This window comes from Lytechinus variegatus, chromosome 12 (genome assembly GCF_018143015.1).
Source record: "Lytechinus variegatus isolate NC3 chromosome 12, Lvar_3.0, whole genome shotgun sequence".
NCBI classification, from domain to species: domain Eukaryota; kingdom Metazoa; phylum Echinodermata; class Echinoidea; order Temnopleuroida; family Toxopneustidae; genus Lytechinus; species Lytechinus variegatus.
The window spans coordinates 25,678,620-25,694,575 of record NC_054751.1 but is presented as its reverse complement, the minus strand read 5'-3'; the positions used below and the strand labels follow the sequence as shown (position 1 = coordinate 25,694,575).

The following is a 15,956-nucleotide window of genomic DNA, read 5'->3' as shown; positions in this document are numbered from 1 at the left end:
GGGCTGCTAAAATACCTGCCAAATTTGTAATTGGTTCTCTTTATCTTGCTTAGCCTCCACGCACGACCATCCTCCCAATATTATTATACTGTAAGACAACAGTAATGAGGTGTAGACTAGCCACCAAGGGGAAAGGATTTAGGAGAGATGGCTGACAAAAAAATGAATAGATGGGCACCTGAGGGACCTATTATCTTCTAAAACTTCTTGACACATTTATTCATGTTTACATATTTTACAGCATTTAGTTCTGGAATCATCAGGGGACATCAGTCTATCTACATGTAGATTGTTTTTCATTGTATTCCTAAGAAATGGAATGAAACTATGATGTTTCTTGCTGCTAGTATGTACATGTAGTGAACATGTAGGGTATGGAATGGGTGAATATAACATATTAACAATTTGAATAGGGTGGTCCCTCTATGAAGCCTTGGGGGATTACAGATATCGGTATGCATGCTATAGATTAGAGTAATTTTATGGTAAACTTGTCATCTCTTGGCATTTTATTATCTTAAAAAAATTAGGATTTTTTTTCCATATCAATTTGGCCTGTACTTACTTAGAAAAGCTCATTCCAGACTCGAACATTTTTTCAATTGTTTGAGAGAGCTGTCTTTGTCAGCTTGTTAGAAAGTATCTGTTGCAAGGCCAGTGCCGATGTTCACAAGATGTGATTTTAAGATGCTATCTTGTTGTACTTAGGGATAAGAAGGAAGAGGTGAAGATGGGGAACAAAGAAAAACAAAGGTGAGTAAGGGTGTGCAAGATGAGGGGAAGGGGGTGTGGGGAGAGGGGGGGGGGGGGATGGGGCTGATGGAGCTTGAGGTGTTGGGGAGATAAAGAGATAAAATGGGATATAGACAGAGAAGGACAGGGGAAGGGGAGAGGGGTGGGGTAGAGGAGAGGGGTAGGGTAGAGGAGAGAGATACAGGAGGATAGAGAGAGTGAGTGAGATCGAGGGAGAGGGGGTAGAGGGTATAGGGGGGGGGTATACGGGGATGACAACTCACACAAATCACATTGATGTGAGTATCCCATACAAACCAAACAAACTCCCACATATGTTAATAGTTAAAATGATGGTAGAAAAAAAGGAGAAAATGAAGAAGAAACTTGGAAGCTTCGGTGAGTGAAGCTGGAACAGGATGTACATGTAATTCGATGATTCACCTTGACCTAGGTAGGCATCATGAAGGTAAAATCACAGCCATGTCTGCAGAATCTCAGAGCAGAATGAAAGAAAGAAAATGGGAGCCATCTTGAAGAGGGAAGATGGGCACAGAATGGTTGGTTAAATAATTAAATCAAAGAGTTACCAAAATAGGCCTCTGTACACCTTTTTAGAACTTTAGGAGATTATGTTATGTAATAAGGCTAGTTCTAATGTACCCCTTTGAAAGAGCACACCAAGTCTGTAGGCACAGATCCTGGTTGAAACTTTGATCAACAAGTGGGTCTGTACACAAGACTAACACATATAAAACTTGCCTTTTTTTTAATTTCTGAGCAGGAGTACCCATGTCATTGTAGGCTTTGTATTCAGACCTCTTAACTTGAGTGAACGGTTTGTAGAGCAGACTGATCGCTATCCCTTGTAATAAAACCCACATGTCCATTTAAAATAAGCACATCAATTGATCAGAGAGCTGATTCTTTCATACAACTCAATATGAAAATCATCAATTACCAAGCTTGGTATCATCAGGTCCCCTCTTCATAATAGCCATGATCACATTCAGAGGCTATTGTAACATAAAGATTGATAACAATTGATCAACACCCAGAGAGCGGTGTTGGCTCAGTCGGTAACGCGTCTGCCCGTCGAACCAAAGATCGTGGGTTCGAGTCCACCCGGGCAGATGACTGAAGCCAGTGCGTTGTGTGTAAACGTCTCTCCCATGTTTCATAGATGCAGGCTATGTTACAATGGAAAACACTCCGTCCCTCGGATAGGACGTTAAATGGAGGCCCCGTGTAGAGGAGAGTCACCACCTTTGCACGTTAAGAACCTATTGCACTATTCGTATAAGAGTAGGGGGAAACCCGGTGTAGTGGTCCACCTGCATTCCCCCCAATCAGTTATATCAAAAAGGCTGATAGTTGTAATCAATTGCATAAAGGTCCTTGTGTACAATTCAGTCTGATAATCATCTCTACGATCAATTACTAATCCTGGTGTCAGAGGGCCCCCTCTTCATAATAAGTTATTAGCCAGTATCACATTCAGATACTCTTGATTACTGTTGACTGATTACAACCCCTGTTAATTAGAAACGGGCTGTCTTAATAACTCACCTCTCTCTGAACCGAAGAGAAGGTCTTCTTCTCTTTCTCCTCTTTCCCATCTCCTTGTCATTGTCTTTTTTCATCTTTCAACCATCCTGTAGCAAAAAGTGCAAAAGCAAATGGAGTGCATATTGTATGCAAAACACTTTCATTTCAACTTGTGTCTTGTCTTCAAAATCACACTATAAAACTGGTAATTATTCATTGACAGACACGATTCTGGTTGGATTGAGAATTTCGTTGCGTCTAAATGATATTGTTGTTATCCCATACTCTGTATTCATATTACATTTTATTGTAACTTATTTTTGTAATGAATTTCAATTGCACTTTTAAGGATTGTATAAGCCTGTTGCCGATAGGACTACCACGTTCAAGATTCAGTGTGACCAGACCAATATCGATTCTTTATTAGATGGTCGAGACTAGTGCATAATATTAGCGCTAGTTAGAGGTATACCGAAAGGGAAAATACTTTGCTTGTCTAGGTACCCCTTTCCCCATTAATGTTTAAAGCTAGTATGGATGGTTAACGATGTGCCTTTAAAGATGTTGGCTTGATGTAGTTATTGATGGGTCAGTTGAACCACCTGACCCAGGGTACCACTAGGTCATTCGGGGAGCGTTTCATGAACTAAGTAGTCAGTGATTTTCGCTGAAAACTGTTACAAGCTACTGAAATTCTTGCATTTGATTGGCTCATGGCAAATTTGTCAGTGAAAATCAATGAATAGATAGGCCCTATTTGTTTCATTGAATTTACACACCCCTGGGCATTAGAACTATGAAATTGCTAAACACCAAAAAATAAGATAAATGTATGTAGGAATATGATGGTTGGTACGTACTAAAAGCTAAAAAGGAATATCATTTACAAGCCAAACATTGCCATCAACCTTGTAAATAATACATGCATCAATATTGTAAATTCCACGACAGTTTATCATGAAGACCTGAACACAAGTTAGAATCGTGACCAGACACTAACCAGACCTGTGTGGTACGTGTAGGTACGGGGATTCGAGCAGTGAAGAAAAATTGGGGAATGGGTAGAAGTTGCATTAGCGTGCATTATTTATGAATGGAAGGTTACGTGTAGATGGGTCTTATTAATCTTAAGACGGCCCTGTCAAGGGGGGCCGTGGGACATTAGTGAAGCGTTAACATTTATGATTATCAGTGATGTACTCCACACTATGCGAGGATGGAGAAGAGTAAGGCTGTGAATTGCGTCTTGGTCTAGTTCTGTTTGCATTTCGAACTCATCCCACTTTGGGGAATGCCATTTTGCAAACAACCAGCTTATGAAATGTCTGGTCTATTTCCCATCGTTATCTTTTTCTCTTTTGATCTATTAAATTTTAGTGATGAGACGTGTGTCAAATTATCAATTATAGTCGATTAAGACAGTTACCAATGACTGCTATTAATATGGCTGCTGTTGCTACTTCTAATACTTGTACTGCTTCTGCTGCTGCTACTACTACTACTACTACTACTACAACTTAGTTAATAATCCACAGTTTCTTTTCTACTGGTGCCATTGTTTTTGTGTGTGAATATATATGAGTAAACCCAGGATGTCTCACAAACCTTGTGATGAATTCCAACTGGCACTTCTGTACTTCTCATAATTGAACATCAAGCACTATTCTTGCCTTCGGGGAGGGGGGGGGGGGGGGGGCTGGCTTACATATATTGAAAGAGGAGTTACAGGAGAGACAAGGGGGAAGATGAGTCGATGTCATGGATGGTTACATGCCTGGCTTGTAACATGGCATGATCATCATCTACACACCACACAAGCGGCAAGCCAGGCCTGCCCCTTTCTAATGAGCGCTCTTCAGGCATGAAATCAAATTTGGCAAATGAGCCGATGATGTGTATTTACATTCTGACCCAGTCTCTTCCGACTATGACCGACCTGTCATGCATTAACCCATAGCATCAAATGCAAGTTTGTTGCACCACATTATGTATTCTCGTTGAAAGAATGGGATAACCATGAAGTAACTGACCGGTAGAGTATAGAGTGCATACAACATGCAGGAGGTTTTGAGTTTGAACTCTGCATCATTGTCAAATTATGTTGTTTCAATGATTATAGGCCTACATACATGTGTAATGTAAGACAAGGACAAAGTGGCAATGATGCAACCTTTCCTGTTCCATTTATTTTTGTATCTTGGTATAGTTGGTTTATATATCTACCAAACTTCAAGTTTTTGCCTACTATTGTAGCAATGTATGCTCTATTGATTGATACATTTTGAGTTTAGATAGGCCTATCAGAGAGTTCATAAATTGAAGCAATGAGATGAAATTCCTATGAACTTTTATCAGAATTAGGCCTACTAAATATGTTAATTTTGGTTAACAACATTTGCGCTTTCTGCTGATGATTAATAGTAACTTCTATGTGTATCTAATGCATTGGGTTGCAAATGCTGTATAAACTCTAATTTTTCATTAGAAATGCCTATGAATTCGACACATGTAATACATTTTTCCTCTTAATTCTTTTTTTCTTCATTTTTACAGGCCATCGTTTATGAAGGACAAGACAAGAATCCAGAGATGTGCCGTGTGCTACTCACCCACGAAATCATGTGCAGGTAATTAGCTAATTCACCTTCGGAAGGGCGATCACCCTTCAGTGCTGCAAAAATGGCACTCCTTGAAATGCCAGAAAACCCTTTCAAGTTTTTTTCTTGGGGGGGGGAGGGGGGAGATGACCATTATACAGCACAACCTGTAGTCAAGGACATCTGGGGCCCCCCCCCCGTCTTACAAAGAGTTGTGATTGATCTGATCAATTACAACTATGGACGGCCAGCAACGTCAACATCTAAAATGCGTGAATATTCAAATTGTTTTCTAGATATGATGTAAATTACATAAATTCATTGTTTTCTTGACAATTTGGTGTGTTTGCCTTTGTTGACAAAGGACATTTTGAAAATTTTATGTCGAAAAATTTATGACACTGATGGATTTTCAGTGAGATTTAGTGAGAATTACCGTTGAAGCAAAAGTAAGAAATTCAAAATGAATGTATAACAGAATGCAATTAGAAAAAACTTTCTATTTAGGTTGATCAGGAAACTCAACACCACCTTGTTGATTTGTGTAGGCCCACTTTTCAGATCTGAAAACAATATCCTGAGTCCTCTGAGTTATTGAACAGAAGGCTATCAGTCAGACACGTGGACATGCCATTACGGAGCAGTTTTGGACAGCAATGACAAGCCAGTGTGTGATCCGATACGGTAGCCCCACATACTGTCTTGATTAGCCTATCTTTTTAGAGGTTAAACAGTCTAGTTCCTTTGATTAAATGCATCGTATCAATATCTAGCTAGAGATAACGAACACATGATCGGGTAATATGAACCACATCTTTGGATAACTCATGATGGAAGCGGTAAAAGAGTGTGGATGATGGCATCGTAAGAAGTAAAGTTTGCTCTTTTCGGATAGTTTTTTTTTCAGTTTTGTTCAGGAGAAGGGGAGTCGATATAAGGAAGTTTGAATTTCGAGGAAAAGTGCAGGAAATAAACATTCAAATGTTACTTGGAATCAGTGCGTTATAAATCACTAAGCATTTTATGGAAGAAGATGAGAGACTAGAGGAGGGGGGGGGGGGTGCACTCGAGTTCCACAGACCAATTACCTCCTGTTCTCAAATTATTTTTTCCTTTTACCCCACTTATTTCTGTGTAAAATCTACCATTTATACAATTGTTACTCATTACTTGAAGGGAATCCAAATTCACTTAATTCCAGACAAAATGCATATGAAATATCATTATTCAAGTTGACAAACAAAAGATATATTTGAAGTTTGAATTTTGAACTTAATTGAAGATCCCCCATTTTGCATTATTTCTTTGATTCTTTTGCACCTAAAGCATCCTGTTGGTAAATTTTGCCCAAAGACAGCAAATATTAGCAATTTTATGCAATTTAAATTAATAGTGATTAAAGCCCCCCCCCCACCCTTCACCCCCCTCTTTAGAATAATACTTGTAGTTGTGAGTGATAGTGGGTGTTGGCCCAAAGGCAAATACTATTCTGATTTGACTTCATATATTGATACACTTATCATTTTATAAAATTTGGTACTTCCAAAAGCAAGTCTTGTGGTGTAAGAATCCAATAGACAAAGACAATAGTAGGAGGAGGGGTTCGTGGTAGAACATAATTAATTAAATAAGTGGGAGGTATCTCAGTTAGAAGTGGAGGTCTTCGAACTTGTGTGGATGAGTCGAGCAGCGAACATGTTTGTACCAGGTCAACAGCAAATAATTCATCATATGTTCGCAGAGGCGCACCACTTTGCCGAAAAACACTTGACCCCTAAAGAAGACTCGCTTGACCCCCAGGAGGAGCGGGCTCTCTGTGATCAATCAGTAACAGGGGTGAAGAATTGGCCATGGGGAGGGCAGGTGGGGTTGGAAAGGGGGTTAAGTTGGTGGTGGTGGTGGTGGTGGAGGGGGCAGGGGGGTCGTAGTGTTATTGGGCTTTAAAATCAACAATGCATTATGTAAATGGTTTGTAGGTGATGAATAATTGATGATTCATGACTGTGTATATTTGAAATACAGGATTGAAATGAATCAAGAAAGTTTAAAATTTGAGATGAAAAAAAAATCATTTAAGACTGGGGAGGGCAGGTGGGATTGTGATTAGTTTGTAGATAATGGGTAGTTTATAATCAAGGACAGTTTGTATGATATAAATAGGCCTATATGATTAAAAGGAAGAAATTGTAAATGTAGAGATGGGCTAAAATAATATGTTTATGTTTTGGTCACAAGTGAAACTTTTCAACTCTAAAAATTTGTCTAATTTGTTTAGGCTCTTGGCCCAATTTATTTATGCCCTACAGTGATTATGTTATCAAGTAAATATCAACTTTAATGTAGTAGTTGAATGCATTAATTTTTATGTAAATCTTGACATGATGCTAATGTACATATACTGTAGGTTAGAAGCACTGTGTATTATTGAGTAGAAAAGAAAAGAATCATAAACTTTCTTTAGGTAAATTACTTAAACTTCTCGAAGAAAATTGTGAGTGGGAGGGGGGAGAGCGATAGATAAACTAAGTGGATTGAGTGGAGGGCAGAGCAACAGGCCGTTCACTCGCTCCTTTACGCCAACTCTCCAAACTGTTTGATGTGGGTGGAGTAGGCACTTGAGCCCCGTTTCCCCTAACTGTTGCTTCATGCGCTAATGGAACAAACGCCGAGGATGGGCAATGTGTGCGCTTGTTTCAAGTGCCTCGTCTGTGATCATCCTGCCTCTCTCGTCGACTCTTTGAGTTGGCAATCTTGAGATGTAAGGGAGACATTTAGAATTTAGAGTACATTGGTGTGATTGCTTCTTAAAAGAGATCAATAATGCTTTCTTTGATAAAATGGTCCTATGCATTAAATTCTACATGTAGAGGCAATGCTGGATAGTTAATCAGGGTTAAGAGACATTTTTCTTGCACAGTTTTCATTAAAAAATGATTTATTTGAATTTGTTTAAAAAAGTGGCTTGTTAAAATTTATCTAGCTATTAAAAGGGAGACAATAATGTTCTGTGAATGATAATCTGAACTTTTTTTAGTGTGATTAAAAAAATTAGTACCACTGAATAATGAAACATTATATGATAAATCTTTAGTTCTTGTTATGTCCTTGATATGGCTTTTAATGATAAAAAGGCAACACATTTCATTTTTCTCTCACTGTCATCGTACACCAGTATTGTTGATGTCTTATTTTTGTTCATATTGTTGAATGAAACATATCGCTTTAGAGGGCTGTCTGTATTTTGACATTCCAATAAACACCCCATCAAATAAAAAATAAACACGATTATCCCCAAGTTGTATGTTCAAGTCGAGAAATGTTATCGTTCAAAAGAGAGGAAAACTAAGTTATTTTTGGCTTCTTGTAACTTCAGAAACATTCAGTAATTTGCCAACAGCGAGGCCAGGAGCTTTCTCTACCTCCACTCTCGTAAAAACTCAGTTTCAATCAAAGTTATGGACATGTATCGAAGCCTGCTGATTGGCTCATGTACATGCTCATCATGATTGGAGACGGTATCGAGTTCCAGTTAATTTTATAAATAATAGCTAGTAGCAATGACGCTTCTTCTAATTTCAAACGAAAGCCTCCTTTTACTCTCCCTGTCAAAGAAGAGCAAGAGTGAAAATTGGATGAAAGGATAACAGCGAAATTTTTCTCTCATCCGCCAACAAAATATTAAAAAGAAAACAGAAATTGTCTTCACCTCAGATTTGCCCCCAAACCTGACCAAGCGGAGTTCGAGTTACTTGAATGGCTCTGAGAAGAAGAATGGGGGGGGGGGTGAATTGAGCGGCGTGGCTGTATCTAATGACAACTTATCTCTTTGTGTTGGGCCGTAATATGAAAGCAATATTTTCCTGGGGCGCCCAGCTACGGAGGGTTGCCATTCATGATGTCTTCCACCTGTCTCTTCTCTTCTCTCATTTAATCTTCATTTTTTTATCATTTCATATTTTCTTTTCCTGAAGCCATAAGCAACCGGCATGCAGACTTACAAGTTGTGTCTTGTTTTGATTAAACAGGGGATATACTTTACACACATCAGAAATCAATAAACATTGTGTAAATTTCGAAAAAAAAATAATAGCATTTTTTTTAGTGGTTTGTTTTTGTCCAAAACAATTGGTATGAACTATTGATTGCTATTTTTTTAAATACCTCATGTTAGTTATGTTATCAATTAACATAGTTGGGGGGGGGGGGTAGCTGTCCAAAATGATTTTTCACAACAAAACGTAGAAAAAAGGTTTTTAAAATTAGGAAAGGTACAAAGAGGAAAGAAGACCATAAATTATAACAAAGTTCTTAGTCATGTAACTATATGACGGTGTATAGGACGGTGTGTCCCTTCGCTCTCCTAAGGGTGATCCTTTTCCATTCAGTTCAGCCCTGGGCTAGGTCTACAGCATCCAGTAGAGGGAGACCCACATCGCTTCTGAGTTGGTCCCTCCATCTGGAAGGGGGACGTCGCATGGTAGCTTGCTCTTTTCAAAGTCATTTTTGTAAGCCTGGACTGGAAAGCGGCTAAAAGTGGCATACAGGATATGTGCCCAAACCGTACCTGTATCATTCAATTCAGACCCCCCAAAAAATGATGACACATATCTCGACCCCCTTTCTTATTCCCTGGCACTGTGCATGATCGGCAGCAGTAATATTTTGCAGGAAGTAAAGAAATGAACAAAGTAAAAAAGGGATTATGTTGACGTAGCTGTATGAAATTAATTTCTCATGCGTAGGCCCTGGCTTTGATTATTTTCACCAAGTTCAGCTTTCTGTTTGCCTCAAATTTTATTTTTATCTTGTATATTCTGTTTTGTCTTTCCTAATCACATGATTTCTTTGATTTGTAAACAAAACACTAAATTTTGAATTTCAAACCTAACTTTACTATGTCTGCACATCTATATACCTCTTCACACTCTCCCCTTACGCTCTTATATCTTTTATTCTTTCTCTTATTCTTTCTTCCCCTCTCTTATTCTTTCTCTTTGTCCCTCTCTCTCTTTCTATGATTTAACCAAGGAGCTTGTAATTTAGTTCTATAATTCAACCTGTTATGATACATAGCCACCTGTCCTTGTTTCCATTCACTGTTAACACATCGCACTCCACAGTGTTGGGCTCACAGGTAAAGTGTAAATCATGAACCCAAACTGTGTTGTTATGCTTCATCAGCGGAGACTCGGGGAGAGAGAGAGAGAGAGAGGAGAAAAATGATCTAATAACTGGGAATAATGACATAAAGCGAGAAAAATCATTGAGTAACAAGGGGATGAGATTTTGGCTCTTGGGAATGACTTGACACCTCCGAAGGTTCCAGCTAAGTGTGGGTTTCCTTCGATTAATGATTCTAATCGAGTCGTCAGACCTAAACCAATATCTATCTCCCTGCATTGCCTCTGTCTCCATGCTTTTGTCACCCATCTCACTGTGATGAGGCTTTCCGGGAGAGATCTGTACATAATAAACCATCTGCTTGTATTCAAGTTTATGGGGATGCTATTTCGTCCTCTCCTTTTCCACCTTGAAAATGAGACTTCAAAAGCAAAGGTTACAATTTTAAGGTCAATGTATGTCAAGGATACATAGTTTAGGTTGAACTAACTCGGGCTATGCCTCACTTTAAGGGTATAACATGTGAATATTTGATTTCCATTCCATGCATAGTGGCTCAGTGGTATGGCATCCACCTCATGAACAGAAGGTTGTGGGTTCAATCCCTGGCCGAGAACTACCAAAGACTTAATATATCATTGGGACCTTCTACATTCTTGCAAGGTACTCAACATTTAGACGGAGAAGAGTTATGATGCTTTTCAGGGCCAGCTTCATGAACAGCTTCAGAACTAAAGTAGTTACCCTTGATAAAGAAAAAAAAACCATGGTGTTCTAAGTAAAAAAATGTCTTGTGTCCCCACAGTATGTTATGTTTGGATGTTGCTCTGTAATATGCTCCAAGTCATTGTGTTTGTCAAGGTTGATATCTGAAGTGCACTGGCTTCTACTCTTGCTTGGACATGTTTTATAGTGCTAAATGTGTTAAAATTTTACCGCTGTTTTTTTTCTTAATTTACAGCCGCTGCTGTGACAAGAAAAGTTGTGGCAATAGAAACGAGACTCCATCGGACCCGGTGATCATCGACAGGTACGTGCAATTAACCCTCTTTTATCCTAGGTGGATGCTGATTACGTTGCTTCAAAAGTTTTAGGAAGAACTACAAGATATTGAAGGCAATAAATGTTCACTGGTTTTGAGAGAATGTAGACCAACAGCAGACAATCCCTCTCCATTAACAGCCTTGATAACACCTCAACCCCTACAGAAATTTCCAAGCTTGCGGGAAGCGTGCGACTAGCTTGCGCAAGCTTGCGGCATGCTAGTAACTAGCATGCGGCTAGCTTAATAAGCGTGTGATATGCGTGCAGAGTAATAGTTAAGCGATCTTTTAGCGAGCAGGGACTGTTCGCTAGCATGCACTCGCTTATTAAGCGAGCGCCCTGCTGGTCGTATGCTGGTTACTAGCAAGCGGCACGCTTAAATTTCGGTAGGGGAAGTTACGAAGAATAAATAGATAGATCGAATTGGCGTTGGACTTGATGTGTTTTATGGATTCGGAAAAGAGTTTTAATGATGAGTGTGGTGATGAAATGCTTAACAGCCTTAATTCTAATAAGAATAACTCATGTAGCCCTATGCCAGACTTACGCAAATCTCCGGTGAGGTTCAATGGAAAACGTGTACAATATCAACATCAAATCACATTCAACGGTCTAATGCAGATACCACTAGATGGAGTTCGGCAGTTCATTAACCCACTGACTATTGAAATCTATTGGTCCCGTATTAACCATATGGGAATTAACCTATTTGGTAATAAAGAGGTTAAGTTAAAATGCATTAATTACTGCTTCACCTGTAATGAAACAGTTTCAGGATGGATCACATGGAGTGAATCGCCAGAGGTAGTTTCCTAGAATTTGTACTTTGAAGGATATGACAAGAGAGTACAATGTCCCTGGTGCAGGCACGGAATACCAGATCATACATGTATAAAGTCCAGACTGACTTGGTCATACATCATCGGACCCCTCTGATAGTGTTTATTTCCATCACCATGCACTGGTGGAAAACCAAATAAAGTTTATGGAGGAGAACCGAAGAAGATGGGAGGAGGCTGTCATCGGCCGTTCGTATATTGTCTATGGTAACGAAGTAATGATGATAATGCTTGGCTAGACCCATGCCCATCTCTTGCCGATTTATATCCACTTGTCGATTTATATCCACTTGTGGGTTAATTGCATCATTTCTGAGCTCTTGAATGCTACTTAAATCTTGCCCCCATTCAGCCAGACTCTCACCCAATAATCATATCTGCCAGGAATGAGGATATTACTGGATTACTTATGTTTTTGGACGGCCTACAGACAAGAGCGCTGCTCCTAGGTTGATAATATCCAGATTTGTATCAAGTCAAATAGATTTGTATTGATTGAGAATGCCTTAAAGGCATATTAAGGAAGAAGCTTATATAGAGGTATTATGGTCGTGTGAATTCATCTCCAGACCGGATCCCATTTTCCACGTTCAAGTCATTCCCCAGCCCTTATGTCATTTAATGACACAAATTTGTATTTGCTAATCCTACTACTAGCTAATCCTCACCAAGGTGAAACTGGGTGGGGAAGTAGCAAATAAATCCCTCAACTGCTGTTCACATTATTTTTTTTCCATCTTGGTAAAGGTGATCTTTTGAGTAATTTATGCACCTTATAACCTTGAGGTTAAATCAATGAATGAAAACATATACATTTTATTATTAAATCAAATGTATATGATTTCGTTCATTGATTTAAACTCAAGGTTTTAATAAGTGACATAGTAACTTTGTGTAGATGGGAGCAGCATATAGATATTATTCTGTTGACTACTGAATTCTGTAATCGACTTTTATTAGGATCACCTGGTTACAGAAACCATTCAGCTCCTTGAAATAAATGATCAGTACAACATCGGAGAGTGGGATATCTGTAGATAAATTCATGACCTCACCACACCAGTCGAGTATAGTCATTGTTGTGGGCCGGTGTCATCCTGCGTCTATTTCTGGTTGATCATATTGGCATGTCTTTCCAGGCAGGGGGAAGTGGTCCATTGTAGCTTTGCGTTAATCCTTAATCGCCTTGATTCATAGCCCTCCAAGGATTCTATCTGTCCGCAGGTGTGGGCCTGATAGGAAGGGGAGGGGGGGGGGGAAGCAATTCATTGATTATCCTTCTTTCATTTTCCCACCATTTTGATCCTTTTTTGCGCTTCAATCTCTCCTATACCCTTTCCTTCTCTCTAACTTACCCACCCTGCATATAGTTTATCCGCCTCTTCTCTCATATCTCCATTAATTTTTTTTTACAGACTATCTCTTTCCTTAACCCACTGCAGACTGGAACTAGGTTGTCCCTGTATGTACTTGAAGCGTATTGAGACTAACAAAAATTTAGTTGTCCAATAATAGCCCATAACCTACATGTACTGCAACTGGGTTGTCCCTGTATGGGACTTACAGAATTCAGTCTTCGAAGGTTAACCCATGACCTACATGTACTTGAACTGGTTTGTCCATGTACAAAGCCTTTGGTACGTTTAGAAGAATTCAGTAGTAAGTGGGTTAAGTTGGGGCCCTGTTGCATAACATTGCTCTATGGTGGAAACCTTTCAGTCATTATCAATTACCATGGTAATAGGACTCGGGAGCCAATCAGAAACGATTTAGGTCCCGAACAACCTTATGCCACAATGCAATAGATGCAATGGTCATGATAGTAAGGTTTATGCAAATGAAGTCAATCGGGAGTGGCCTGCATGCACAGACCCCTGGTTTTCGTAATTTGCATAAGTGCATAATACAGTGTCTGAATTACTGAGACTATAGATTCACTATGGACTGTGGCTGGGTCTTTGACACCTGTAGACAGAATCTTTGGAGTCTAGTCTTCACTCTAGACCTGTTATTGGTTGAAGTGTCAAATATGGGTCTGTGCTTGCAGACTAAATCAGGGGCTGGGTATAGACATATGATGTAATGTCTGGGCTCCAAATACATGTATCATTACATTGGCTTATAATATAGAATGATCATAAATGAGTGAAATCATGAATAGTTTGTCAATAAATACCAAGCCAAACTTATGAATTCAAATGAGCCATACTTCAAGAACTCTTCCATTGCACAAGAATATCAGCAGTCTACGTTTTTCTCTATCTTTTAAATCTTAAACAAATTTAGTAAATAGAGAGGAAATTGTGACTGCAAGAGGAGATAAAATAACTGTCAGATGACAAAAAGAAATTTCAGATTTTTTGTAGAATCATGGTGAATCCTTTAGATCTATAGTTAGCATGGACTGTGATATTCCCGAGGGGCTTGAGATGATCGCAGCATCATGATGCATTGTTTCTACTTTCTGACCAGGCCGTGTAACCTTTACCAGCCTGTGAATCACCTGGCTTTAAGTGCACCTTGATGAAAGACTAGCACTTCTCATGGTTTAAAGGGAATTATCAAAACTCTAAAGTCTGCACTGTAAATCTTGTTTTTAGTCTTGATGCTCTTTAATCGAATCTACTCTTTGAAATTTTGGAAACCTAGTGGTGAAAATCAACAGTTTATTTTAAGTTGTAATTATTTCTGCCCCCGGTCTCTCTTCAACAGAGGGAGGGAACACGAACTGCTTTTATTTGGATTGTCAATAAAAGATTCAGAATGTTCAATAGATTTAGCCCCATACATTTATCATCAAGTCTACCAGATTCAGCCATGTACGATACAATTAATTGTACAATTTAGCATAACTGCAATACTATTGAAAAACATACAAAACTTACAATCAGTTGTGAATATTGAGTGTATATCTTTGTGTTGCATACAATTTACTCCATTCTCTGTCACCACTAATGGTAGCACCCTACTTGAAAGAATGCAGTGTGCCACAGTGTAGAACTCACTGTGGAGCACTATGTGAAAACACCTTCACACTGTAAAATTTGAGCATTTCAACAGTGAATCACATACATGTATTCACATAGACTACCATGTGAACATGCCATGAATGGTCACACTGTCGAGGTGTGCACAGTGTGAAAATGTCTTCATACTGTTGAATTTGAGCATTTCAACAGTGTGAATATATTTTCACAGAGTCCACTATGTGAACACTCTGTGATTACACTGTGATACTGTTCTTTCCAGAAGTGCAATCCTCAGAGCTATGTTATGATTATTTTGGATATGATATCTGGAATCTTTTAAGGATATTTTCTTGATAAATTTTGAAGATACTTTTGAAAATTGTTGCTATTCTTTTAGTCAGTGGAGTTTAATTGGCAGAACCCAATCATGTAGGTCTAATCTAAGGTATTGGAACAGGTTTCTAGACTCTACATGTACCTGAGGAATGAATCGGTAGGTCTACAGGTGTACCTATCTGTCCTTGGCCTTGATGGTTACATGGGACAAGACAAGATGGGTTGTTACTCATAAAGCATAGAGGAAGGATGTAACACTTCCATCAAAAGAAGGAACAAAAATGCCCCTCTTCCTTCTCATGTTACCCCTCTCCTCCCCTTTCCCTCTCTATTATCATCATCTCCTGTTCTAAAACCTTGCCCCCCTCCCTCCCCCCTCTGAATAAGTCAGTCGGTGGAAATAATGCAAGCAGGTAATCAGAATCGATGATGAGAGATAGGGGGGATGCTTTCATCCGGTATCGTCTTTCTCCCTGGCCGCTGGAATAACACTATTTTGGTCAATACGCTGAGAGATCCCATTAAAAATGCTGTTTCTAGCCGAGGTGAGTATACCTGGGATGAGCTGATGACAGTCGGGAGAAGTGACTGACAGCCAAAAATCATGCCCAAGTTTATCAATGAGATCATTCCTATTGTAAAGATGATTAATAGATCGGCAAATGTCTGTCAAAGCCTCGGGAATGAGAGAATTTTTGCATTGGTGCGGCCTTAATACATGTTTCGTTCTTAGGCCGACATCATTATGTAGGCCTAAATGACATTTTCAA

The 15,956-nt window shown here is 39.1% G+C and overlaps 1 protein-coding gene across 1 annotated transcript in view; it reads left to right on the top strand.

Moving 5' to 3' along the window:
- Positions 1-11,134, top strand: part of LOC121425026 (transcription factor COE3-like) — a 49,370-nt gene extending 38,236 nt beyond the window's left edge. The window contains exons 5-6 of the mRNA XM_041620960.1: positions 4,834-4,907; positions 10,960-11,134. Of these exons, the coding sequence (XP_041476894.1) occupies positions 4,834-4,907; positions 10,960-11,092 (207 nt within the window). The 3' untranslated portion in view covers positions 11,093-11,134. The remainder of the gene's footprint in view (positions 1-4,833; positions 4,908-10,959) is intronic.
- The last annotated feature ends 4,822 nt before the right edge of the window (positions 11,135-15,956 follow it).